At 38.8% G+C, this 26085-nt stretch overlaps 2 protein-coding genes across 3 annotated transcripts; both read right to left on the reverse strand.

Moving 5' to 3' along the window:
* Positions 1–1242: 1242 nt before the first annotated feature.
* LOC149847942 (protein TRAUCO-like) lies at positions 1243–6372 on the reverse strand. The gene is made up of 2 exons (XM_090009811.1): positions 5145–6372; positions 1243–1613 (listed from the first exon to the last, which is right to left on the reverse strand). Exons 1-2 carry the CDS (start codon positions 6247–6249, stop codon positions 1327–1329), a joined length of 1392 nt encoding a protein of 463 aa, XP_089865937.1. The 5' UTR covers positions 6250–6372; the 3' UTR covers positions 1243–1326.
* A 1037-nt stretch (positions 6373–7409) lies between these two features.
* LOC149847943 (uncharacterized) lies at positions 7410–17670 on the reverse strand. 2 transcript variants are annotated; one of them, XM_090009870.1, is made up of 17 exons: positions 17461–17670; positions 16221–16571; positions 15975–16115; positions 15237–15369; positions 14234–14347; positions 14047–14120; positions 13872–13946; positions 12765–12857; positions 12574–12634; positions 12144–12476; positions 10233–10317; positions 10045–10144; positions 9468–9537; positions 9223–9375; positions 8886–8981; positions 8426–8742; positions 7410–7942 (listed from the first exon to the last, which is right to left on the reverse strand). In XM_090009870.1, the coding sequence occupies exons 1-17, from the start codon at positions 17542–17544 to the stop codon at positions 7733–7735; spliced, it is 2490 nt and encodes an 829-aa protein (XP_089865996.1). In that variant the 5' UTR covers positions 17545–17670; the 3' UTR covers positions 7410–7732. The 2 variants fall into 2 exon arrangements, with proteins under 2 accessions (XP_089865996.1, XP_089865924.1); XM_090009798.1 differs by having other exon boundaries at positions 10233–10359.
* Between the last annotated feature and the right edge of the window lie 8415 nt (positions 17671–26085).

The raw sequence follows: 26085 nt of genomic DNA on the forward strand, positions 1-26085 counted from the left end.
ATGGTTAGATCTTTTGCTTAGAATATGAGAAGACGAATAAAAGACAGTCTCATGATGCATCTAGTTAACTAGATTCAGCTGGGTTTAAAACGGCATGGTTTAAAGAAGACTGACTCGGAATGGCCATCAGGCTGACTTACTGGGTTTATTCTTTGAACCATGGTCAAAGGCTTTGCATCAAGTTGAGACAGAATCGCCTACTCGGTTACATCCTGATGCAGTATTTTCTGTTTGATAGGTTTGAACTCAATCCTTTTGAGCCTTCGATAACAAAGATTCGGGAAGCTCATACAAGATTCAGTACAGCAAATCCTTAGGATCTGCAAGCTCATACAAGATTCAGTACAGCAAATCCTTAGGATCTGCAAGCTCATGCAAGATTCAATACAACAAATCCTTGGGATCCAGCAGAAACATGATAACCAGACCGAACCTGTGCCTAACAAAGTCAAGGGTCGATAGTAATGGATATCTTGATATAATTACATAGTGGCTGCGTTCTATGATTCATGCAGGCCCATCTATTAAAGAGTGTTCTTAGCCATGGGTTCATAACATGTATACATGTCGCAAGATTTTCTGTTGAAGGGGTAACATCCCCGGCTTGTACTTTCTTGGCCAATGCCCGAGTAAATCTTTCATGTTGTGTGAAATGAGGGTTCCATACTTGATGTAATTCTTAAAACAAAATTCTTAATTATATGGAAATGACTTCCAATTCCATGAACCAAATTATAGGACTCTAAGCAGTCATAGCAAGAATCTGAAAGAACAAGCAGAATGCCAAGTGTTGTGCACAAGGTCACCTGCCGTTTTGACAATTAATCAACAAGATGAACTGTCAAAACTTTCTCACAACCAGAACACATTTACAGCCTTGGTTCTAATAATATGTGAAAGGCGGTCATGGAATATGCAACAAGCTTTCCATCAGATTGAATGTTTTGTCCAATTATAAGGCACACCCAACTTGCGTGCGTCCAGAAAGCTCCACCAGATGCACCAAGTTTTGGGAGACCTGGAGCCCACTCCTGCTTGATTATGCACATATCCAACAATATTCAAAGAGGGTGCAGATATTGGGAAAAAAATACCTTGCTAGGAGATTCTGCTCTGACTCCATAAACAGGGTTCAGTATGCGCCATTTGTTCCCGGAACAAGCTGCTGGATATAGTATACTTACAGAAGTGGAGGCAAGGAACTATTTTATAACACCACGAAAGAAGCAACACACACTGATTTCAAGATAATGATTACAAAATCACTTTCAAGAATGCATTGTCATTGGCAAACAGGTGTTGGTTACTAAGAAGCTATGCATACATTCAGGTTTGCTTCTCTGATTGACCATTTTCAGGAGGAGGATCTCCATTCTCCGTTACTGCACTATCAAACCCATGGTATGGAGCGTCAATCATGGGCAATGGAACTGGACGACCCTCAAAGTCTTGAGGAAAACAATCAAAGTCTGGACCGAAGTTGAAGCGTACCACACAGTTGGGTTGGTTTGGAAGAGTGTACATTGAAGCTGCAGGGTAGTACCTTCCACCATTCAAATCTGTGAACGCAACATCTTGACATACTCGATTTCGGAAGAAAGATATCTCACTACCTGCACACAACTTACAGAAACAAGGTCTGAGTACCAAAAAGCAAATGAAAATATACGTGCTGATAGCCAAATATAACATAAACAAGTTTCTTTAGATGGAAACGTCTTTTAAAAGCCAGAAGCTTGTGCAATATTTGCTGACATGTTTTTGGCACAAAGTACAACACCTTTGCTCCATGAGGAAAATAAATAGCATTCTTGTCAATCTAAACCATTTATTATCCACCTCTATCATGAACTGCACATTGACAAGCTAAACTCAACCAAAGGCTGCCCCAGAGATTGAAATCATGTCATTAATCATGTGCCATATCATGAGTATTTAACAGTTGGTGTGAGAAGTAACACGGCCAAAATTTAGGGCTACATAATTATGCTACTAATAACAATCAGGGCAGATATGATAGAAACAAACTGACAAGGGCTGGTACAAGTTTGGACCACAATAAAACTCCACTTACATACTGCAACTGTATTCTACTAATGACTAAAATTAAATGGCTAAAATATCTCTTGTTTCTGTGAATCATCTTTTGAACAGAATCCTTGAGGTAAGTGCTAAAACAAAAGCCACCCAAATTTTTCTAATGTTCCTGATTATTTTCTCTCTATCATCTATGTCGTTAATGTAAATAGTTAGTTTTGTTATAATAAATAAGATAAGCTTTTAATAGATTTTTTTTTCATTAGAAGATAGCTGCCCTAGTTTCTTTATTTTCTCATTTTCATTTCTTTGGAAAGTATGAGATCTCTGGTTGTGCCAAACTTTATTAGTTCCCACCAAAACAGATGACCTAATCTACCCTTAAAAAGAAACATATATTTACAAAAATACTGTGTTTGAGGGTGCTTTGGTCATTTCCATCAGTTGAACACTGATATATATATAAGGCAATTGCTCAGGAAGGATTTTCATTCATTGCATCTTTTTTTATAGCAGACCCGAATTGCAGTGATATGCTATATACTCCATCCCATGGCATTAACATGAAAAGATAAGGGTAGACACTAAACTATAAAAAGAGCTTGAGCTTTACTAAGCCAAGTTCAGGAATGAGAAAGCCCGGTCAAGCCTCATGCAAGCTCCAGCATAGCTTGCACGTGGGTTTATATTGGCCTAAATGAAATTAAGCAATCCAAAATTTTAATGGGGTGCTAACTTATCCAACTAAAAGCATGTTTGCAACGCCCGATAATTTCTCCCTTAGGGAGAAAGTTAGCAGAGATAAGAAGTCGCTGGGTCCCCGAAACAACTTTTTATCTCCACTTTTTGGGAGTACAACTTCCCCAAAAGTGGAAAGTGGCAGGAGGATTTTATCCTCCGTTTGATACTGCATGCAGGGTCCATGCAAAATGGAAAGTTTCTCCTTCAGGGAGAAACTTTTTCTGCCATCAAACACGCATTAAATGTGGCACTTTCTTTTCATCTGTTTTAGGTATCAAATGAAACCATGATACAAGATAATTGAGAACACAAAAAAAAAAGATGCAGAAAGAGTATGAATAAACATGCTTCTTGCAAATGGTGGTAGGACTACAAAGATACATTGAGTCTATGAGGAACATATGAAAGGATTGAGGCTTAAATTAGTTAAACTTGAAAGCTTACTAGAGAATACCTCCAGTGCTCACGATCATGAGAACTGGTGATCACAATTCTTAGGCAAAATTCTACATGATTTAAAAAAGTTAAAACATCAAGAGAGTTCTTTAATTATCGAAAATCTGAACAAGGAGTCACATGCTGGGAGTTGGAAAAAGCTGGATTTGAGGATACTCTCCACTTCAATTGGGACTGCTGCTAGAGGAAAGGTCTTTCCACTTGTCCTTATTAGAACACAAGATCAAGCAACTGAAGGCCAGTTGGGATGAGGAAGTGAGCATGGTGAAAGAATGAAAGATTCAGCCCAGCGACTTGTCTCATGAGTAATTTGGTTCTTTAAATGCATAACTAGCCAAATGTTTTTAGTGGTGCTTAACCTGTTGGGCAATTTGAATAGATTATTCAAAATAAACATTATCTGAGTATTTGAGGATGAAAAACTTTTGCAGGTAAGTTTATTAGGAAGAAAAGTTGGGGTACTTAATTACCAGAAATAGAAACAACTTCACAACTGGGTTGAAGTTGAACCAATCCAACATAAATCATTTTAATCCATTGTGTGTAGACACATAGCCTAGTGTCTTATTGCCTCATTGGTATTATTACTTTCACACCGTTGCTCAATATGCAAGGCTACCAAGAATAGTATCTACTCACTTAGATCCCAAACCACATGGATAGATGATCCTACTTTCCTGAAACCTAAACACAACAAAATCCAAAACTTTGATTTTTTTTTTATTACAATCATAAATGCAGTTGTCAACTTTTAATTTGTTCATTTCAATAAAGGTCATGGCATATCCCAAGAGAGCTCCACAAATTAATGTAGCTAAATAGACATTAATATTCAGCAACATAAAATTAAGCCCAAAAACTGGTTGACTAGAGAATATTTTCATAAAAGCAACAGAGAGAAAAATATGAAACAGTTTTTTCTTGTTTTTAGTGCCCCAAACAACAAAATGACACATACATCATGTTGAGCCATGAAGAATGATGGAATTTTACATAATTCAAGAACAGCTCATGCAGATTGTACAAATGATACACTAGGGAAAAGCAATCACACCAGATAGTAACAAACTCACTTGAGAATGTGTATCATGTGCATATTAAAAAATTCAACCCAACACAAAAGGTTTGGATCCTACTTGTTTTTCTAACAGACCATGGACCTTGGAAAAGAGAATCAACAGATAGAGTTTCAAGTAATATTTGAAAAATGAAGAGAAGATCCAGGAACCATTCAAGAGTATAAGATAACCAGCACGACACCTGGATGCACAATCAACAAGCTTCAACCTTTGCAAAAACCAACAATACCTAGTGGCACCATTAAGATGTTCAAGAGATCCTTTTATGCATGCACCAAACGTTATATAATTGAAAAATGTAATTAGATACCAGAAACTGAATGCCAAATGCTCAGCCATAACATGCAAAAGTCTGAATTTAGTTGTGTAAAGAATGTAACAGTTTGTGAATTTCAGGCTCCACAGACTCCTCCAAACATAAAGAATTACAATAAAATGACTCCTATTATCCAAAATCCTTTTTCCAAAGATCATACAGGCAAAAAAAAGTCTGATCTCCAATACACCTCATTCTCAGATCACATAGACTGATGCAGCAACTGATAAATCTGTCATCTCCCCGCCCATTAAGAGACATTCTTTGATTAAGAAGAACACAATGGAACCTAATGAAGAAAAATTGAGAAAACAAAAAGATATCTCAAAATACAACAGATATATTCTAGATTTCTCAAATACAACCAATAAAAACTCCACCAAATGCAAATGTTACGTATAAACAAACCAGCACCGAGTTGGTGAATTGCATAAGACAAAACACAACCACCAAATTCAATCCCAACCCAATACAGAGCACCATGAAAAACAAGATTCTGCAATGAAACAAATTACCAGGTATCACCTTCGGAGGGTCCTCGTTCTTCTCCGGTGCGCAGACGTACCTCTGGCCCTTATGCCAAACGAATCGCGGCGGCTTGGGTGCGTAAAGGGAGCCTTCAGGCAAATTGATATAGCAACCGATAACATCACCCTCCACATAACCCCCATCACCATATTTCTCCCTCACAGCCTTGTGAATCTTGGTCCCATCGATGTCTCTGTACCCATAGCTATTCCCATCATACCCAACAGGGGCCTGCAAATCCCCCTTCTCTGTAGTCCACCCCAACCTCGTGTGCCCGGTAGGCCCCAACTTCACCACTCTAATTTCGAAGTACCAAGCACCCTCCACCACCCCTCTTGTTGCCCTCACCATCCTGTAACCCTTACAACTCCCTGCACTCAATCTATCCTCGCTCAGCTCCACCTTCTCCGCCTTGTAGACCTTCGAGAGGCAGATCTTCATGTCGCGGGCGTCGTCGGGTAACCGCTGCACCGGAGCAATCGCGACCGTCTCCTCCGCCGGGTTCCCGTTGGCCTTGTGCCTCCTGCACCACTTCCTCGACCCGGATTTCGTCCACACATTGTTGTACTTCTTCTTAGGCTTCTTGGGCAGCGGCGGTTCGATGCCGCCAGCGCCGAACGATGACAAGGGTTTCCTCTTCTGGGTGCTCCTCTTGCTCTTGCTCCCTCCTTCCTCTTCCTCCTCCTCCTCCTCCTCCTCTTCTTCCTCCTCCGGCTTGGGGGTCTCCTGCTCCACCGATTGCTGCTTCGTTTCCAACCCCTGTTCCTCGTTGTTCTGAGATACCTGAAGTGAGTTCTTCTCCTCGTTCTCGACTGCAGGGGAATTCGTCACGTTGTCTTCTTCCTCGTCGTCGCCTTCGAATTCCTCCTCTTCCTCGTCTTCTTCAGAGTAGGAAACGATTTGGGTCTTGATCTTTGGACGAAGAGAAGGTTCTAATGGGACGAGTTCCTCGTTGGGATGGGTGGTACCATCGACAGGGTTCGGTGGGTCGGGGGTTTCTGCAGGGTTTTCGCTTCCGTTTCCCGCGTTTTCCTCATGGTGGTCATGGTGGGATTGATCGGTATTGCTGCCATTGTCGTAATCGTCGTCCATGAGTCGAATGCGAGACCACCGATCGAGAGTGATTTACCTCACCGGACTATTCATTTTTCCCAGAAGAGAGAGAGAGTGTCGCAAATATCGGCCATTTTTTGAAAATATCGCGCGCCATATTTTAAAAAAGAGATATCATCCCAAAACAGTGCCATATTTTCAAAATAGCTTATTTTAAAATTTTGTTTTTTGTTATTTATCACGGTGAAACTACTGCTATGGTTTGAGAGTCTGATTAGGAGGCGTTCGACTGCTTGTCCAAGCATCAACAGAACACACTTTCAGCACAGACAGGACAGTGTTCTTGTCCAGGACACACAATCCCGAAGATTTTCTATTTTTTAAATACCGCTCCCCTTCCAACTAAATGATTTTGGCTTACCAAATGCAACTAAATGGTACCGGATAAAATCCGATTCATTAACATCCCTAATCTTCATTCTCTAAGAGGCATAAAGACCATATGTGAGACAAAGAATGGGATTATAATCTTCATTCTCAATTTCAAAGTCTTAGAATCTGCAAACAAAGAATGGGATTAAGGTGCAAAACTTAACACGGCATGGGAATAAGTAGAAGCGATCATCCCAAAGCTCTGCAACAAATATCAGCAATATCTTGAAAATACAGTGACTGTTTATACTTTCAAAATGCGAATATTATCATAAAAATCATGATATTATGATATTTTCAAAATATCGCATGTTTGAAGTCTTAGATAATGATTTAGTAACATATTAAACTTTAAATAAAAGTTCTGTTTGAGAAATGAGAACTGACTGTCAAAGGGTGCCAGAGAGAACTGGGGAATCACCATGGCCATAATCCGTCAGGGAGAGGATTTGTAGGAGATGGTCGAACTGTCAAAAGGGTGCCAGAGAAGAACTGGGGGTGTGGGTTTCCCTTGGCCTAACAAGAATAAAAAATTTCATGGTGGCATCGGCTTTTGTTGTTTTTTTATGACGCAGTTTTCCACCAAAGCAGGTAATCTCCGAGTGAGGTCACCGACACCCAAGCCCTTAAAGAGCCCACCGGTGAAAGGCATCTGCACACCTGGTGGGAGTCAAACCTGGGCCGAAGGGATCAGCACCTCATCCCCAAGTCCGCTACCACTCGGGCATCTGATTTTGTATTTAAGCTCAATATTGGATAGACCAATGTTTCTCAATAACAAATTTCATTGCTTCAATTATATAATTCATACATTAAGCTCAACATCAGACAACCAGGCAATGGCCCCAGCATGCTTCTTAATCGGCCTGGGGACAAAACAACAGCAATTCTTGATAAAGATTTTCCTCAATTTGGACTGTTCTTAAAAAGCCCAAATCAAATTAGAAAACAGGCAATCCTCAATTTTTGAGGGATTGATGGGAATGAGCATCACAGAGCGCAACTATGCCTACAAACAAAATGAAAACCTACAGACATAATTTACAGACGCTTGCAAGGTGTAGCTGAACATAGAGCCACTGGCAGGCTGTCACGAATAGAAGTGCTTGAATCGTCGGAGCCACCATGGCCGCATCTCTCCAAATCCAGTGCACTGTCCTTCACCTTCCTCCTCACTGCTGAACAGGGTCTGATCTGAGCAATCTAGGAAGGCACTGCATGCTGCATTATAGGACTGGCAAGCTGAGTGGCACACTCGGAGGCGATTGTCACCATCTTTGTCACACTTTTGGATCGATATCTACAAGATAACAGGTTAGAGTTAATAATCTTATTCCACCCAGTTATTTCATCCAGTGGCAGCAAGTAACTCACTCTGAAGAATCAAACATATTAACTAGCTCTTAGTTCAATTGTACTCATGAACAGAAGACATTTAAATTGGGTACACATTACCAAACAAATCATTAGAAACACAAGTGTGCATGCCAACATATATCAGGAGAGAAGAAAAGAAAAACTGTTGAAAGAAATTGCATGCTTAGCTTTGCTCAAAAGGAGGATAATTATTCTTGGGTGAATGTAATGATTAAGCAGTGAGTTTGGGCATGCGTTACCTAAAGAGATTCAAATCTCAAGTTTGTCAGGCCATTTAAAAGAAGGGCAGAATAAAGTAGCTTTTTATTTGGAATATAAGATGATTCCAAAAAATAACTAGCAAAAACCAATACTTTAAGTTTCTCCCTTGATGACATCTCCATTACTTCTAACAGGAGGCACTCACCCAACAGGCTAGCCGCTTTGCTGCAGCTGCACAGTACCCATCATCAAGTATGCTAAATATTGTGCGACCACTTGGAATCAATCTGTTGTAGTTTGGGATAACCACTGCTGCTTCTAGCTGTAGCAGGATACTTGACTCGCTAGGAGCACAATGTTGGCCAATGGCATCTCGCGCAAGCACATCCCCACACACTGAAAGGCTAGGAAGAAGGGCAGAGCTGTTCTGGCAGGTGTAGCCAGCATAATCCGAGCATCGAAACTCACAAACTCCATTATCACAGACACCACCATGAAGGCTGCACTGCTCATCACAAACAACTGCATATTGAACATCATAAGCATATTAAAAACAAGCGTTTGCAAGAATCAGTGGCAACAAAACCCTAATGAACCCTTTTCTACCATGAAGGTGAAGAAGAATTATAAAGTTCTTATTTAAGAGAATGAGATGGAAAAAGTACCGGTTGAGCAATCAACACCCGTATGTCCCATTTTGCACTCACAGATACCATGGGAGTTACACTTGCCATGGCCACTGCAGTTGTTTGGACAAGTCCCTGTAAAGAGATGAAGCTGGTTGTTAAATCTGAAAACAGATATTTAGAAGTACATCATACTTGTCATCAGGACATCTTTGATTTGATTTAGAGAAGTAATTACAAGGTTAACAGCAATCACCTCTTCAAAATATAAAAAATCTTCATAACAAACTGATCATTATGGAATTGAACACTTAGAAAATCAGAAGCATTCCCATACGATGAAAGCTGCAGAAAAACACACTTTTCATGGACTTACTTTTACTGCAGTCATGACCGTGAAAACCAAGGAAGCAATGACATTTCCCATCAATACAGTCTCCATTGAAAGAACATGAGCTGGGACACTGGCCAGGGATGGGCAACGGCACAGTGTTACATAATTCATGATAAGCAGGGCAGATCAGTTCACCTGCATTACCAAGGATACAACACCAATTACCATAAATATCTCCAAGAGAAAATGAGAACACAATGACAATGTCAAAATAATAGTCGTCTTACCATTAAAACCAGGGAACTGAACTGGCCCACCAGCTTTAGGGCATACCTTCCAGATCCCATCAACAGAAACCTAAACAAAAGACCCGAACAATCAAGAGTGAAATATTTACAAGCAAAACTGCACATGTAAAATTGATCAGGATCTAGACCTTAGAAACATAACAATACTAATTTCAGAAGATTCAACTTCAAATGATCCAGCCCCAAGGGGGTTGGCGTAGTGGGAGGGGGCCTTGGCAGCTAGGCAGGTGGTCAGGGTTTCATCCTCACGGCCGTCAGCCCCTTGCATATAAAAAAAGGGCAAGGGCATTATGCCCCTTGCTCATGCCAAAGCAAGGCGACTCCTTGGGGGCAAGGGGTGCGCCACAGGGTTATGCCATCAGGAAAGCGACCGTAAGTATGGCATGCTTAGCCAGCACAACTAGGTCCCTGATCCCGGGGTTGGTTTCCCCATTCCTCATGAAAAAGATAAATAAAAAATTTTGAATGACCAAAAGAATGTGAAAGAACACTCTGCACCCAATATATTGATACTTCAGATGTGAAGATGCAACCCTTGTGGGCAAAACAAAATCACCTCAAGAGAATTTTTCGTGCATCGATGCTGATAACAACCATTCCCTTGGGTCATGGAACCTCGAACAAACCCAGTCCGCACCAAAGATGATGACATGCATCTGGAAAGAAACACATCATGTTAAATTTTATTAATCTAAGAAATATTCTCATCTTATCCATTAAGGAGATTTCTCAAACATTACATACCTAGAGTTAGGTCCCCGTACTTCACCCAACATCCTGTCAGGTGCTCTTGCGCTGTTTGTGTCTATACATGATCCATCAGAGTACGCTACAAAATAGGTGCAGTAGTCAGCCAATGACGACTGACCACCTGCATGAAGCAAGAAGACATAGTTCTTAAGTAAGAATACATAAAACAGTTCTAGAGCATCAGTAACCACATGCTCTCATGATGTATATAAATAATGGATTCTTAGAGAACAAAATCATAAGGATTGTGGACAGTTTCAATAAATCCTGGTAAAACTGACTTCAATTTGCACTTCTCCTCTGAAAGCTACCAAAAAACAGTGACTGAAATCCTGAATGAATATCAGCGTAACTCCATATAGTAACACATGAAACAGTTTTAAAGTGCCAGCAAGTGAACACCAAACTCATAGTTTAAGTGTTCAACAGATGTGGACCACATTAACAAATCTAGGTAGAACTACGGGGATCCAATCTGCAGTTCTAAATAATCTGGCACACAACCAGTAATTGTTGTGGTGATCGTGAATATCAGTGCCAAGCAATGAAATCATTCATGAGTTTTTCACTGCAAAGTGAGATAAAAGTACATCAGCCAATGTAAGAAAACAGAAAGAAAATAATTTCAAAGTTATGAAACCAAAAGACCAAGCATAAGAAAAATATTATGCTTGGTTCTCGTAGTGATTATCTAAAAGATGAATACACCGCAATTGCTGTGGTATGAAGGGTTAACCCAAAAATAGCAAATTTTGTTACTGAGATATTTTTATTGTGCTAGCTCCTCTAGATGTTTAATAATTCTTTTCAAAAGGTTCAAACATGCCATACATTTTTGGATACAGCACTGCCTGCAAAATAATCAATAGTTTCTAAAGTACAAGCAAAAAACAACGCTAAACAAACTTTAACTCCTATTAATCTAACACTTCAATGTAAGTAGATACCAGCAGTCTATTGATTAATCTATAACTTCAATCCCATTTTCATTCCAATATAGCCATACTCAATGGAGAAATGAATTTTGCCTCTTTTTTTGTTTTCATTCCAAGAAAATTCCAAATTCCTTTGTAATAATCTCTGCAATTTCAGCATTCATTTTGAATAATCGCTGCAATTTCAGCATTCATTTCAATTTGTTTTCAATTTATTTCTATCTCATACAAGACAATGATTGTTTCATTGAAAGCATGTTCTCATTTATCACATATGTTTTACATTTTTTTGGAGGATTTTTGCTGTAATGAATGCTAATCTTGTAAGATTCTCACTCACCTTCCCCATTTGAAACAAACAACAAAAACTTATTTCTTGTTAAGAAGTCAGTTTCATACAGGAGATTTCTCATTCTCATGTCTGAAACAAAAGCCTTCTAAATGTCAGACAAATTCCAACAGTCATGAGACTCATGAAGTGACCCTTTTTTAGCTGATAATGGCAACCCATAAGCACTGGCCCTTGATGAGGGTACTCACTTGTAACCTAGCTCAGACCAATCTTTTTGAAACCAGTGGTTAAGCAGGAAGTTTTGGTTGTCTGGGAACTCTCCATGCTCCAAGACTCTTATCATGATTAAATGCTTCCATAACATATGAAGCAGCTTTTTCAGTTCAGAAAGTTTACAGACTGCAAATTCCTTTCCAAATTTATTCCAATCTAAATTACTAAAGTACTTGAAGCAACTAAACAGCATAATTTTAGCATTGAATATCAAATAACAGTTCTTTTTTATTTTCCTCCATTATGAAATGAATAAAGTTTTAAACCATGCATTTTAGTGTGTGCCAATATATAATTAAATGTAATGCAACAAGGTACGGAGCAATAAGATGAAAAGAAAAGGAACTACAACCACAAAAACAAGTTTTTTGGGTCTATTTAACCAGTGCAGATAAACTAACCTACCTTTGTTAGGCTGTGGGAAATAGCGAGCCCAGACTGGCAAATCCCCGCCATAGCTAACAATAGGGCAGTAGCCCTCTGCTTCCCTATTATATGTACAGCCAGACACCTGCGTGGTGTTACACCGGTAAGCCCCTTTCCACTGATTACAAGGAGAGGTGACAAATTCAGTTCCTTGGTTGTGTCCCCAATCAAGACGATCAGCCATACTGTAATTTGCCCGGTACCACCCACTATCTTCCAATAAAGCAAGTGTCATCTTTGATACAACTGATCTTGTATCGACAGACCCAGTCATGATCTCATTCATCAAAAGCCTTTTCTCCCAGTGAGACCCTGTAGGAAAGTTCATACATACAATCTTGAGACATGATTGAAAAAGGTCAAGGCTATATAACATTGTGGCCACAAAAAAACAGAAGATTGAGGATACCTGACGTTCCCCTTCCTCCCCCATCTTCCAATTCCAGCCCAGTAAAATTCTCGGAGAATGACTATACAGATTTGATTTTTAGTAATAGACATAAGGTAAACATCAAAATTCACCAAAATAAGGGACCACTATAATAATACCGTGACATCTACAAACAACAAATACCCAAGAGACGAGCTTACTTAACTTACCCCATAATGGTGTCTACAGTGCATTACAACACGTGGAAGGACAACCCGTGTTACCATCCGCCCAAGCATTTCATCCATCACTTGAGTTGTGACCTGCATATAAGGATGCTTCAAAAAAGTAAGCATTTTGTATGAGAAAGATTGTAGGGGATTACAATTTCAGCGAAAGTCAATACTATGGCCTTACAAATAGAGAACCAAAGGTAGTAAAGTAACTAGTACATAATAGAAAAAGTTTCATGACAAACAAATAGTTTAGATTCTAGAATCTCCTTGTAGTAGTTGTTGATGGAGATTTTGAGGTGGTACAGAAGTAGGCATTCTGCAGGACATCAGAAAAAAAATGCACTGCATAGGAAGAGAATAAAGATTAAGGGGAAATAAAAGCTTTGGATAAGAAATGGTGTACCCATTTGATCTGCCCAAAAAAGTATACCTCTAAACATAAAAAAGATTCTCAACTATGACAAATTATTTGATGTATTTGGCACTTTAAAAATGAGTGATATTTATTGGAGATTATTAAAAGAAATGAGCAGTCCTAAATTGTGAAGATTTTTTTTAGAGATGAAATAGGAGTTTATATTATCTGTCATAAGGCAACTAGGGGCTGCTCATAGTCAACTCCACTTCAAAAAACACAAGAAATAAAAGTCTCAACAGCAAAAGAGAGCAGAAATGTAATGGCATAAGGAGTAATATTGACAGAAATCAGAACTGATGACATAAGATGAAAAAGGGGAGTAGCATAAGCTAATGTAAGGAAGAAAACCAGAAACCAGAAAGCAGAAAGGAAGTAGCAAAAGCTAATGTAAGGAAGGAAATCTCAAGAAGTGTACGACAGGAAGTGAACCATGGTTAATTTTGTGTGTCACATGTTATTCGGATACAGACTCTGCTAATGTAGAGGCTTTGTGATTGCTAAACATATTCTAACATGCTTAAGAGGTTGAAAGCTTTTATGAACTTGTGATAAAGAAATAACGATACTAACACAAAGGGGACTGCAATTAACCTGTGATTCACAAACTTGGAAGTTGGAACCCACATAAATCATCAAAGCTAAAGTTAGAGCTAACTTGCTTAAAAAAGTAAAAAGGTAAGCACCTGACTACGTCTTCTTTTTGTCTCGTCCCGGAAGTGCGCAAAAGCATGTGGATCAAAGCCTAGAACGTGCATGACCTGGATCAAATTAATGTATCAAACCTTGAAAAAGTTACAGCAAAATGCAGTTTACAGCTTCAAGCATGCACACATACAGACGGAAGTAAGCATGACAAACCTCATGTATCAGAGTCGCTGAAAGCAAAGTCTCTGCTTCAGCAGTCAAGTGACGAGGAGCAACATTTACATGACCTGGATAAGGCAGAACTATGTGAAGTAATGACCAGTAACATACACTCACCAGACCAACGTGAGTAAAGAAGAAAGGGAACAATCTATGGGAAGCATCCACCAAGCATTCTTACCAGCTATTGCACGGCCCCACTGATCACGCTCACATGCCACAGCCCAGGCAAGTGTATTGCCCGTAGTCGGTCTTGTTGTAACCAGAAGAACTAAGTCAGCATCAGCAACCCCCTCTGCAAACAAGCGCAACTATATAATGCATATGTAGCAATGGTCTGGCTGGATGGATCAGATAATCAAATGGATAAGTTTCATCTATCAAAATCAGAAATGGAAAGCTCATGCTTAACAGCAGTTCTCTATCCTATTGAGTGATATGTTAAGCCCTAGTACAAATAATCAATTCAAGAACATGGAAGCCAAGGTTATAGGAATTTGCACTTGCCAAACACTACAGCATTCATTGTCTCATAGATGTAGATCTCTCATCTGATCTACATAGAGACATGGTCAAGTGAGTTAGTGGAACAGGACAAGCTCCAACATATCCAAGAGTTGAGGATACAGGTAAGTTTCAATGTATAAAGTGGTCTGAGGGTTTCCTTTGTCACCACAACAATTCTTCAGCTTAAGGCTGTAAGCAGCTTCAAAAAAGGAAATACAACACATGGGCAAAGTTAAAACATACAGCTAAAAACACCCAAACCCGGTCATAAGACAATCAAGAAATAATGGTGTTTACAATGCTACTCCGTGAAGAATGTGACTAATCTTTAAACAGCTGATGTAATTCATTCATTTTGAAGAGAGGAATGTACAAGGATAACTAATTAAATATTTAGGTGAAATATATTCACTTTTAGCATCAATCTATAGCCAGATAATAACTGAAGCCAGTACAACCGCTGTTACATCAGAAAAAAGGGAAGGTTCTGCATATAGATATATTTAAAATATTCAACATATCTGAACTAAAGAAACCTGATTAAAACAAGTCTTCAAATAATACAAATGATAAATCTCCATATTTTGCTAGTGCAATACAAATAACAAATCAATATTCCATTTTGTGCCAAGCAAAGCAGATCACTGTCATTCAAGAAAGCATATATAGTTAAGCACCTTCTACATATTCACGTGGAAGCTGCACCCCACCATCTTGGCCACATGCAGAGTATCCACTAAGACGCAAGTTTCCCTTAACAGGTTCGACAGACAAGGCTCGTTTGAACCAATCAGCTGTCTGCCCCAATGCCTGGTCAAACAGATATCATTAAAATCAAATCCCACAAGGTACTCGAACATATAATCGAACCAAAGTTAAATTTAGGATATTTCAATTGATTTTGGACTGTTTCCTAAGCATGTTTGAGATTGCAAAATCTTATTATTGAAGGACATATGTGCATTACAATGCCAAATAACATAAAGATAGCTGAACATGTCTACCTCCATTGCTCTCTATGTTCTTTACCAGCTTAAGCAGCAGCCAACCAAATAGATGAAAAAGGAGTAAAATTTTTCAATTTAAAATTCAAATCTTGAATTCTTAATGGTCTATAGCCATTATATAAGAAGTGAACATAGTCCAGAAATTATGGTGGGTTGCAAAAGAGTTATCGAGTCTGATAAGCACAGAAACTGTGGTGGTGCCAAGTAGATAACAGCAGATTTAAACTGTAATATCTATATCGTCGTGTAGAAATCAAGACGTTGGAGTTTTGTCATCGCTAGGAACGTTGAGACGTACCAAGCATTATGTGAAACATGAACTGATATGATTCAAAGCTCTACAAGGATTGTCTGTAAAAAAAAATACAAAGGATGCATTGGGAAAATGACATTGGCAACACATGGTACCTTGTGAAGTCGACGTCTCTTGTCCTCTCCAGTTACATCATCAACCGTACAGTTATACCAGCAGTCCCCAGATACTGGAGGATCTCCATGCGGATTGCACGCTGGTACGCCAGGTGCCAAAGACACAGGAGGTTCACCCAGCTGAGGATGACAAACAGCAAATTAACAGAATAGATGATGAAGGTACATACTACATCCATTCAACAATACATCAGCAATATGAAATATTTTAAATCTCAAACTCACCTTCACAATATCCCCAGCACCACGGCAATCTCGATCAGGAGAATGCCCGACGGCATCATAATTCAAATATATCCTTATAGGTTGCCTTAAATCTTGCTGTACTTCTGTTTCAGAAGCTTCAAGCAAAGACCTCCCTTTCCTGTGAAATTTCGAATGACCAATCTCTTGGTACACTTGTGGGGTAACAGAATATTCCTTTCGTCCAGGGCGACGCCTCTGATGCAATATCTCATCGTGGATGCAAGAATGCGAGAGGCTGTTTTGAGCCCCCAATTCTGTGGCCAGATGGCTTGTCCAGCCGTCCTCTGTTCTACAAATAGCGCCTTCAATCCATATCAGAACTAACAAAATCTGTAGCAAACAACAGAAAAATAATCAAAATTGAAACAATATACACTAATTGGAATGTGTGACCCATATAGATAGATCGCAACCTATATAATTCCCTCAACAAAGCAAAACTCAATTTAAATGAGACCAAATCACTGCAAGGCACTAAAACATATCAACTAAAGATACTAATTCAGACCATGATTTCTAAAAGCGTCTTAAAAACCGTAGCTTCTCAATTTATGTTTACAGGAAGTGCAAGCCACGTTAATGAGAGCAGAAAAACTAAAACTAAACAACAGAAAGAAATCTCTTACATTAGGAAAAACTAGCCAATTTCCCAGAAAGAAAGGGAAGAAGACAAAAAACTCCATGGCACTCTAACCGCAAACCAAAACCCTGAAAACCCAAACCAGAGGAACCGCATTTTCGAAGAAAAAAATCCCATAATTTTCGGGAACTGACAAATACCAACCAATTTCCACAAACTAGTAGAAAACTGAAGTACCAGCAAATGCAAGATCGAAACTAGTTAAAAAAGCGAAAACCCAGCTCCCTGATTTTGCCAAACCCTCTAGTTTCAACTAATGAAAAACCCCAAATCTCACAAAATCACAAAAAAAAAACAAAGCAAAGTAGTTCACATACATTCCTAAAACAGCTGCCACTTGCTAGACTTTAAGAACCCCGAAATTTTCACACCTTCTCACCGCCGAATTACAACAAAAAGAAAAAAATCCCCAAAAACTCACCTCCCCACGAGACCAACTAAATGCAGAACACCACAAGATCAAAGACACAAAGAAACCAAGCGAACCCCAAAAGCTCGTCACTGAATCACTGGAAACAAAACCCACCGAAACCGGACCCGAACTCCGAAAAAACCCCGCAAACACCGATCGAATCTTACGTTAAAAACGGCGACGACTAAGAAGGAGGATCTGAGAACTCTATTCTCCACCGACACCAAGCACCCGAAGAGCTTCACCTCCATCACAACCCCCCGGACTCCCGCATCCTACTCCGAACCCCACCCACCGGACGACCCCCTGACCCGCCGCCGGAAACCCCGTCACGGATCTCCGGCACCAACCAGCAGAATCCTTCTGAATCCACTCAGCACCACCACCCAACCAACCTCGCCGACGCCGGCGCCCCTCCAAAGAGAGAACCCACCACGTCCGGCCGGACGATCAAGCCGCGATCTTCCGGCGACATGCGCCACGCCGGAAAACGACCGCCCGAGAAAATCGCACTGTTGCAGTGATGGGCAGGCAGTAAAGGTTTTTTTTTGCTTTTGTTTTTTTGAGAGAGAGAGACGTTGCTTCTTAAGTCTTTCACCTGATTTTTTTTTTGTTTGACAAGAATTGCAAAACTATTTCACTGAGTGGATTTTTTTTAGTATAGATTTGCTGATTTTACAAGATTGGCCTTTACTTGGACCTGCAATTTTCATGACTACCACGGGTCCACACAACGTATTTTTAATGGGCTCATTTATGGATAATGGCGTGGACTTCGTGTGCATATCCACTGCCCATTAACGACTACCCAATTCTCTGTTTTGATATCCAACGTCTCTATTCTTAAATTGATTAATGGTATCCAATATGGGTGCTTTTTGGTGCCCCCATAAATTTGAGCATTTGAATGCTGATGGTGCCTTTGAATGCCTGGGTTCATGTATTGAATATATATGGTGTTTGTGAATTGACTATGGTGTTGAGCCCATATCTTGAAAGGAGGTAAGGAGCTACTAATGGATGGGTAGAAATCACTCTTTTCTTTAACAAAAAAATGTCAAGTTTTTGTAGCGCAAATGTTACCCATGTCATCCGCATAGTTTATTTACTAGAAAACTTGTTTTGAATCATATGATTATGATGAGAAATTAGGTTTGTAAAAGGGGTTAAAAAATTAACCATTTCAATGTACCAAAATTTCATAACTCAAAAAATAGCCTTTTTACTTGTAAAGTATGATCCAAAGCTTAATCTTAGGAAAAACAAACCCATGCTAAGCACATCTATGTGGTTAGATTGAGTATATATAACTTGCACCTACGATTTTTAGCTCATTAGTTCGTTACCTTCATTAGAAATTAGGTTGTAAAGGAGGGTTTAAAAATTAATGCACACAATGTGGCAAAATTTTATAAATAAAAAAAATAGTATTTTTACATCAGAAAAGCAAGATCTAAGGCTTGGCCTATAGCAAACAAACCATGTCAAACACATTTATGTCGTTAGATTGAGTCAATACAACTTGCCGCCTATGATTTTTAGCTTATTAGTTCTTTACTTTCATTAGAAATTAAGTTTGTAAAGGGTTTCAAAAATTAATGGCCCACAATGTGCCAAATTTCATAAACTCCAAAAATAGGCATTTTTACATCAAAAAAGTATGATCCAAGGCTTGATCATTAGCAAACAAATCAGGCTAAACACATCTACGTGCTTAAATTGAGTGGATACAAGAGGAACCTATGATTTCTAGCTCATTTACCTTCATTAGCAGCAAATATTTCCCAAACAAAACATGAGGATGGCATTAACTCTGATCTCAAATCAGAGGTGATCTTGTGTTATGCGACTGCCGATCCTGCTATCTTGAATACCTGATTTCAAATTTGATAGAAAACGTGGGATCGTGGGGTGGGGCTTTGGCCGCTAGACAGCAACCGGTTTGTGCAAGCTAATGCCCAGTATAAGCCCTAGGGCAAGGGTCTTAGGCTGTCAGTCGACATGATGACTGTAGGTATGACAGACATGATCAGGTCTTCCTGGCAAGTGCAGTTTCTTCCACACAGAAAGAGAAAAAAATGAAAGAGAAAGAAACGCACAAGTACAATATCCAATCATCTTTTGGCCAAACCTTTGTTTTTTTGGATGATGAGGAATCTACCTAAGATAATAAACCCTGAGTCAAAACCCTAGCTCATAAAGAATACCCACATGAGAAGCCACCACTGTGATCCCAGGAGGAATAGATCCGGGACTAGATGAGGTTCAACCATCTTCTCAAGAATCTGTCTTAACCACTTGGGCAACCCATGGTAGACTGGACCAACCCTCTCCTGTCGAGCTAGAGATTCATAAATCTCATATTACTTTTAAATCTTATTCTTTGAATATGAAATTCCACATTTGTAGAAGATTCACACTGGGGTAAAGATTAGTGGTACTATCTCTTAGTTGACATTCATCCATGTGATGAACAGTACCCAACCACCATGGTTGTACTTCATGTGCTTTAGATAAGTCCCACAAAATTGTTCAGAGCCATTCAAACCATAGATGAACATCATTTACATTTCTTAAAAATGAACGGCTGAAAGGAAAGCAACGCAGCCATGGGTGGTTAGAAGCCGTTCATCACATCCAAGGGACCCCTGATGGTAATAGAAGGGCACCTCTGACCATTAATCCACACTCATTAGTGCAAATGTAAAATGTATCCCTTCTCATTTTGAATTAATGAATTTATTGCTTTTATACCATCCTATTCCCCTAATCAAATTCTGCAATTGTCAAGGCTATCCAACTATGCTAAATTAATCCTAGAAAAAAATCTCCATTTCTGGCTAAAAGCGATTGTGATTTGTCATCTGACATGAGATGACTATAGTTTCAAACTCATAGGGGCATCCCTTACTGCAAGGTTGAAGTTGGGTGTGCTCTCTGTGGACAGCGGGGATCTCAACGGTTTTACCAATTTGAGACCTACCAATGTGGGGCCGGTGATGGGTGCTTTTCTCTTAAACAAAAAAAAAATGCTAAATCAATTGATGAAGATAATTAAGAGTTAAGGTAATCATCATTGGCACTAGCCAGCTTGTGCTAGGGGACCATTATACCAAGTTGCAGTCATCTTACCAATGGGGCTCCGCTTGTCTGGTAGGAGCAGCTAGTGCACGTCACCTTGTGTTGGGAGATTGCAGGTTCACAAACCCAATGGTATACTTGTATAACTAACTAATAGGGGTCTGCCTAGGGGTGGCAATTGGGTCGTGTAGACGGGTTGGTGGGTCGGGTTAACGGGTTGGCAGGTCAGAATACCTCAACATGAACATGACCCATTTATTAAACGGGTCAAATGTGGCAAACACGAATACGACCCATTTATTAAATGGGTAACCCGACACAACACGGTTAACCCGTTTAATAAACAGGCCGGATCGACACGACACGACCACCCGTTTATTAAACAAGTCGACCCGATAACATAGACACGATAACCGACCCGAGTAACCCGAATAACCTGTCTAACCCGAATAACACAATTAAAAGCACACAAAAAAATACATATTATATTTTTTTTCTGCAAATCTCAATATAGAATTGTGCTACCAACATCAACATAAAGTCATAAACATAAAGACAACATCAACATAATTGTCTTACAAGTTACAATCATGCTACAAACATATCCACCAAGTTGTCTTACAATCATCAAGATAAACATAAATAGTTAAACTTCTACATCACAATAACAATTAAACATTAATCATCAGATACATTGTGTCAACAATCAACATTAAGATCAAATCATCAATTGTTTCAACCCTCCAAAGATCATGACCCTACATAAAAAATTAAAAGAGTAAGTTAAATTATTAAGATACAACATATGAAACAAAAAAAAAACATAAGTATCAAGATTTTTACAAGTACCTTACAAAATATTGGTATTTGAGCATTCAACTGATTCTACAACTTCACTCGCGGTCACAGTTGGGTTCAAATCAGTAATATCCTCTGTCAGCTCCTCCAATAATACTAAATTTTCTGTTATACCATAAAATAGTTAGTAACATATCATAAAATAGTTAGTAACATAGAACCCACTAATCAAACTCCATAAATTATTTGATACTTTGTATAAGAAAAAAAACATAAGATTATGGATTACCATTAGCATGAAACAACCAATCTCAAGTGCAAATTAACGCTTCTACTGTATCAGGTTTCAAAGAGCTTCTATATTGATCAAGTACTCTACCACCAATGCTAAAAGCAAATTTTGAAGCAACTGTGAAGATAGGAATACTCAATATATCACACACCATGAGAGCAAGATCTGGATATCGAAATTTATTTGTTCTCCAATAATCAAGAACATTCAATTTAGAATTTCAATCAATTCAAGGTGCCTCTAGATATAATTATAATTGTGACTTTTGTGCTTTATTCGCACTCTCAGAGTTCTCAAATAAAGTAAACTCCTACACAAAAAAAAATTTATTAAAAAAAATATTGACAAATATAGTAATGAAAATATATGTATTAGAAGTAATTACCATAAAAAGTGAGTTATCATTTGAACCACGTTCTAAAACATTATCCAGAGGAATTGAAGATTTGACATTTGAAGCTTTAGGATTGTTCTACATATAAATATCAAAAAGAGCAAATATCTTCTCACGAACTTGTATCGCCTCACAAGAGGCTCCTGCTTTATTATATAAGAACTCCACAAACTGTAGTTTGTATTGTGGATTCAAAATAGTAGCCATAGCTAAGATCAGACTGTGATGTTTTCAATACTTCTCAAATTTGAGATTCATCTGTATTGCCATGCATTTAATAAAACTATCTGAGCTTCGCATACCCTTGACTATGCTTAAGTGGATTAAAAACACTTCTTAAAAATATAAATTTGATGTAGAATATGTAGATCCAGAAAATACGCATGTCACATGATAGAACAACTTCAAGAAGTCACAAATCTTTTCAACTTTGTCCCATTCTTCTTTCGACGGACAATGCTTGCAATTTGAATCACTCAACTGTAAATGAAGAAATGCACGACAATATATAATAGCACCTTCAAACATTAAATAAGTTGAATTCCATCTTGTAGGGACATCTTGTCTCAATCATTTACTATTATTCAAAGAAACTTGCTTAACACACTCCAAAAACTTTTGTTTTCTGCCTTGTGACCCTTTCACATATTTTATGCTCTCTCAGATTTTTTTTAACAGAATCATCCATCTCTTTCAGTCCTTCTTGAACTATCAAATTCAGGATATGAGCACAACAACGAATATGGAAGAATTCACCATCACATAATAATACATCCTTCAATGTAAGTTGACTCATCAACAACTCAACAGATACATCATTTGCAGAAGCATTGTCCAGTGTAATCAAAAAAAAATTTTTTCTCTATAACCCATTCAGTCAACAATGTATAAATTTTCTCAGATATAGCTATTCCAATGTGTGGAGTTGGCATTGCAGAAAAATTTAGAATTTTCTTTTGCAATACTAAATTTTCATCAACAAAGTGTGCAGTGAGACATATATACCCATCAGTAGTTATAGATGTCCATAAATCAGATGTTAAACATATCCTTCCTGGAATAGATTGCAACAAATCTTTGAGTTTGTGTTTCTCTTTTTTATACATCTTTAAAACATCTGCCTTAGTTGTGTTTCTGCTAATGTATTTGGCCTCATCACATACATAGGTAATCAATGAACGAAATCCATCATAATCAACAAATTGGAAAGGCAATTCATGCTTAAGAATCATCGTTGTTACCAATTCTTGATACTTTTGTTGATCAAACTTAGAAACTTGTAAAGACATAGTTTCCTCTGATTTTGCAAGGAATAATTGACCTGCTAGGTAGGGTTTGTTACATAATTTACATACAACTCTCTTTATCCCATCTTCTCCAATTGGAAGTTGCTTAAATACTTTCCAAACATTAGAGGTTAGTTTTCTTTTCCATTTAGTACTAGAACTCTCTCCACCTAATAATGTAGATGGAGTAACACAAACATCCTCATAATTAATTTCTTTTGGACCTTCAACAGATATATCAACAACGTTGTCCTAGTAGAAAATATACAAAAAATGTGTAAAGTACTACCAAACATTAGAAAAGATTTACTGCTAACCAAAAAGATTAGTATAAGCTCCAAACTACAATTATAAGCTTCAAACAACAATTATAAACTCTGAACTACAATTATGTAACAATTATAAACATTAGAAATTATAAGCATTAGAAATTATAAACAGCGGACAAAGAAGATTAGTATAAGCTTCAAACTACATTTATAAGCTCCAATGGGATCAAATAAATTTATCTAATATAGAGACAACAAGAAGCACAACACAGAAGATTATAGCCCGAAAGAATGACAGTAACAGATAAAGAAAGAGAACAGGGAAAAAGATCAGACTGTAACTCAAGTTATTGGAACAAGGTTTCAACCATAAGCACAAGAAATTGATGGCAAACAGCAGAAAAATAACTAAGCACACCTAGGACATCTTATATAGTTACCATAATAATATTTGAACATCCAAGCAGCTGGAAGGCAATGCAACATTACACAAGAAAAATTAACAAGAAAGGATATGGAATAAGAATGTCTAAGAGAACCATGATATAATATTCAATTAATAAAAACACTTAACTAAAAGAAAACAGAAACTAGAAGCCCAGATCAAGAAGTTCCATATACCTTAATAGCCATATATAAAGAAGTTGAAGCATAAAAACCTGAGCTTATCTTTCTTTTCCCCTTCTCAGTTCTCACTGGTCCAAAAACTCTTCTTTTCCTTCGTACCAAAATATGGGTCCTTCTCTAATCACCAAAAGAGCTCATCATAGTGAGAAAAACAAAGAAGAAAACCTCATCACAGTGAGAAAAACAAATAGGAAAACGAGAATAAGTACCTATTACTTATTCCAACCCCTTCTTCAAGATCAAAAAATGAGGTGCCTTCAATAAGGGAGGCGAAACGTTGGGCTTGCTTTGCTTGGGTGCCAAACCAAGAGGAGGAACAAGAGGGAGGAGATAAGAGGGTGGTGGTGTGAGCCTGTGCGGTGATGGCAACGAGGTGGATAGGAGAGGTCTCGGGCTCTCGGCTCTGGCTGGGTAGGAAGGAGTTAGGTGGGTGACTAAAGTGTAAAGTTAGGAGTTAGGGTTAGATAAGTTAATATATATAAACGGGTTGCGGGTTGACGGGTTTGTGTAAACGGGTTGACCTGCCCACCTAACCAGTTTATTAAACGGGTCAAACGGGTTGGCATACCCCTAACACGAACACGGACCGTTTAATAAACGGGTTAGGCGGGCCGACCCATTTACGACACGAACCCGTTTAAGCCAAACCCTAATCCGGCTAAGAAGTGGGTTGGCGGGTCGGGTCAGATTTTGCCACCCCTAGGTCTGCCTAAGCTCAGACTTGCCTTCCAAAAAAAGTTGCAGCCTTCTTTGTGGGACAGTTTCTTTTTTGGGGAGAGAAGAAAAATTCATTAAGATGTAATCTGAAATAACAGTTAGTTTTTTTTTTTTTTTTGGGGGGGTGGGGGGGGGGGGGGGGGGAGGAGGAGGGGAACATGGTTAGGTCGAGGACTCCACCATCAGTGGGACAGAGTTAAGGGCAACACAAATTTTGACCATATTTTTGCCAAAAGGAAATATTTGGTAAAATTAGTACAAATTCGTTAAAAACATATGGAATTTATTGGGTGGAGTGCAGTTTCATGTGTCGGTGGAACTGTGTATAAAAAACTGGGAAATTTGCAAGGAAATAATGAAGCTAGCCATTGCAATTTTACTTGCTGCTCCAGCAAGGGTTTTAAGTGTGGGGAGCCACTACCAACCGCCCATGATTCATATGAATATCGTAATAAAGAAGAGATTTGGATGTGGGGATGATAGTGTGGCCACCTCAGCTTCATTCTGTATTTGGCCTCCTCAATAGTTGGTTGCCACGTGTAGGGTTCACAGTGCTTTTTATTTGCAAAAGTACTCTCTCTCTCTCTCTCGTTAAGGTTAGTCAAGTGGCATCCAGTCTGGTTAGGCTCAAATTGACTAGGTCTGGGCCCAGCCCACTTTGGTGTTGGGCTTTGGTATTTTGGTGCAGGCCTTTTCAATAAAGCCTGATTTAGGGCCACTCGAGCTTCACCTAACCAGACATGGCACGAGATCCAGCTCAGGTTTGTACCACTTGTTAAAATAGAAATGAATCGCACTGAATTAGCCGATTCAAATCAAATCGCCCACAAATAAATTCGATGTTGGGACCGATTCAGGCTGCGCTGAAAATCCATTCATTTTAGCCTGTGACTCGGCATTCTTGAGCAGAATGATCACCCCGACATACAACCTGAACCGGGGCTGAATCGTTTTTGGTTTCCTTTTTTTTAATTAAAAAGTCATTTTCTAAAATAAGCCAATTTCAAAACAATTATATTCAATTCATATCAGGCCGAATAAAGTTTTTATCGTGGGCAACCAACGGGGGCTCTGCTTGTCTGGTAGGAGCAGCTAGTGCACGTCACCTTGTGTTGAGACGTTGCTGGTCCAAAACCCAATTGTATAGGAGTTTGTGTGGTAGAATAAAAGAGAAGCAGATCAGGTCATGCTGAACATGAGCTTTTTGATCATGTGGGCGTTTGTTTGCATTTTGAATGAATGTCACGAAGCATATAACTGTTCTGTTGATTTTTTAACTTTTCAAAATACAAAACGAATGGCCACGATGTTGGCATGAGCAAAAAAAA

Source organism: Nuphar pumila, chromosome 1, assembly GCF_984573655.1.
Source record: "Nuphar pumila chromosome 1, dmNupPumi1.hap1.1, whole genome shotgun sequence".
In the NCBI taxonomy this organism is placed as follows: domain Eukaryota; kingdom Viridiplantae; phylum Streptophyta; class Magnoliopsida; order Nymphaeales; family Nymphaeaceae; genus Nuphar; species Nuphar pumila.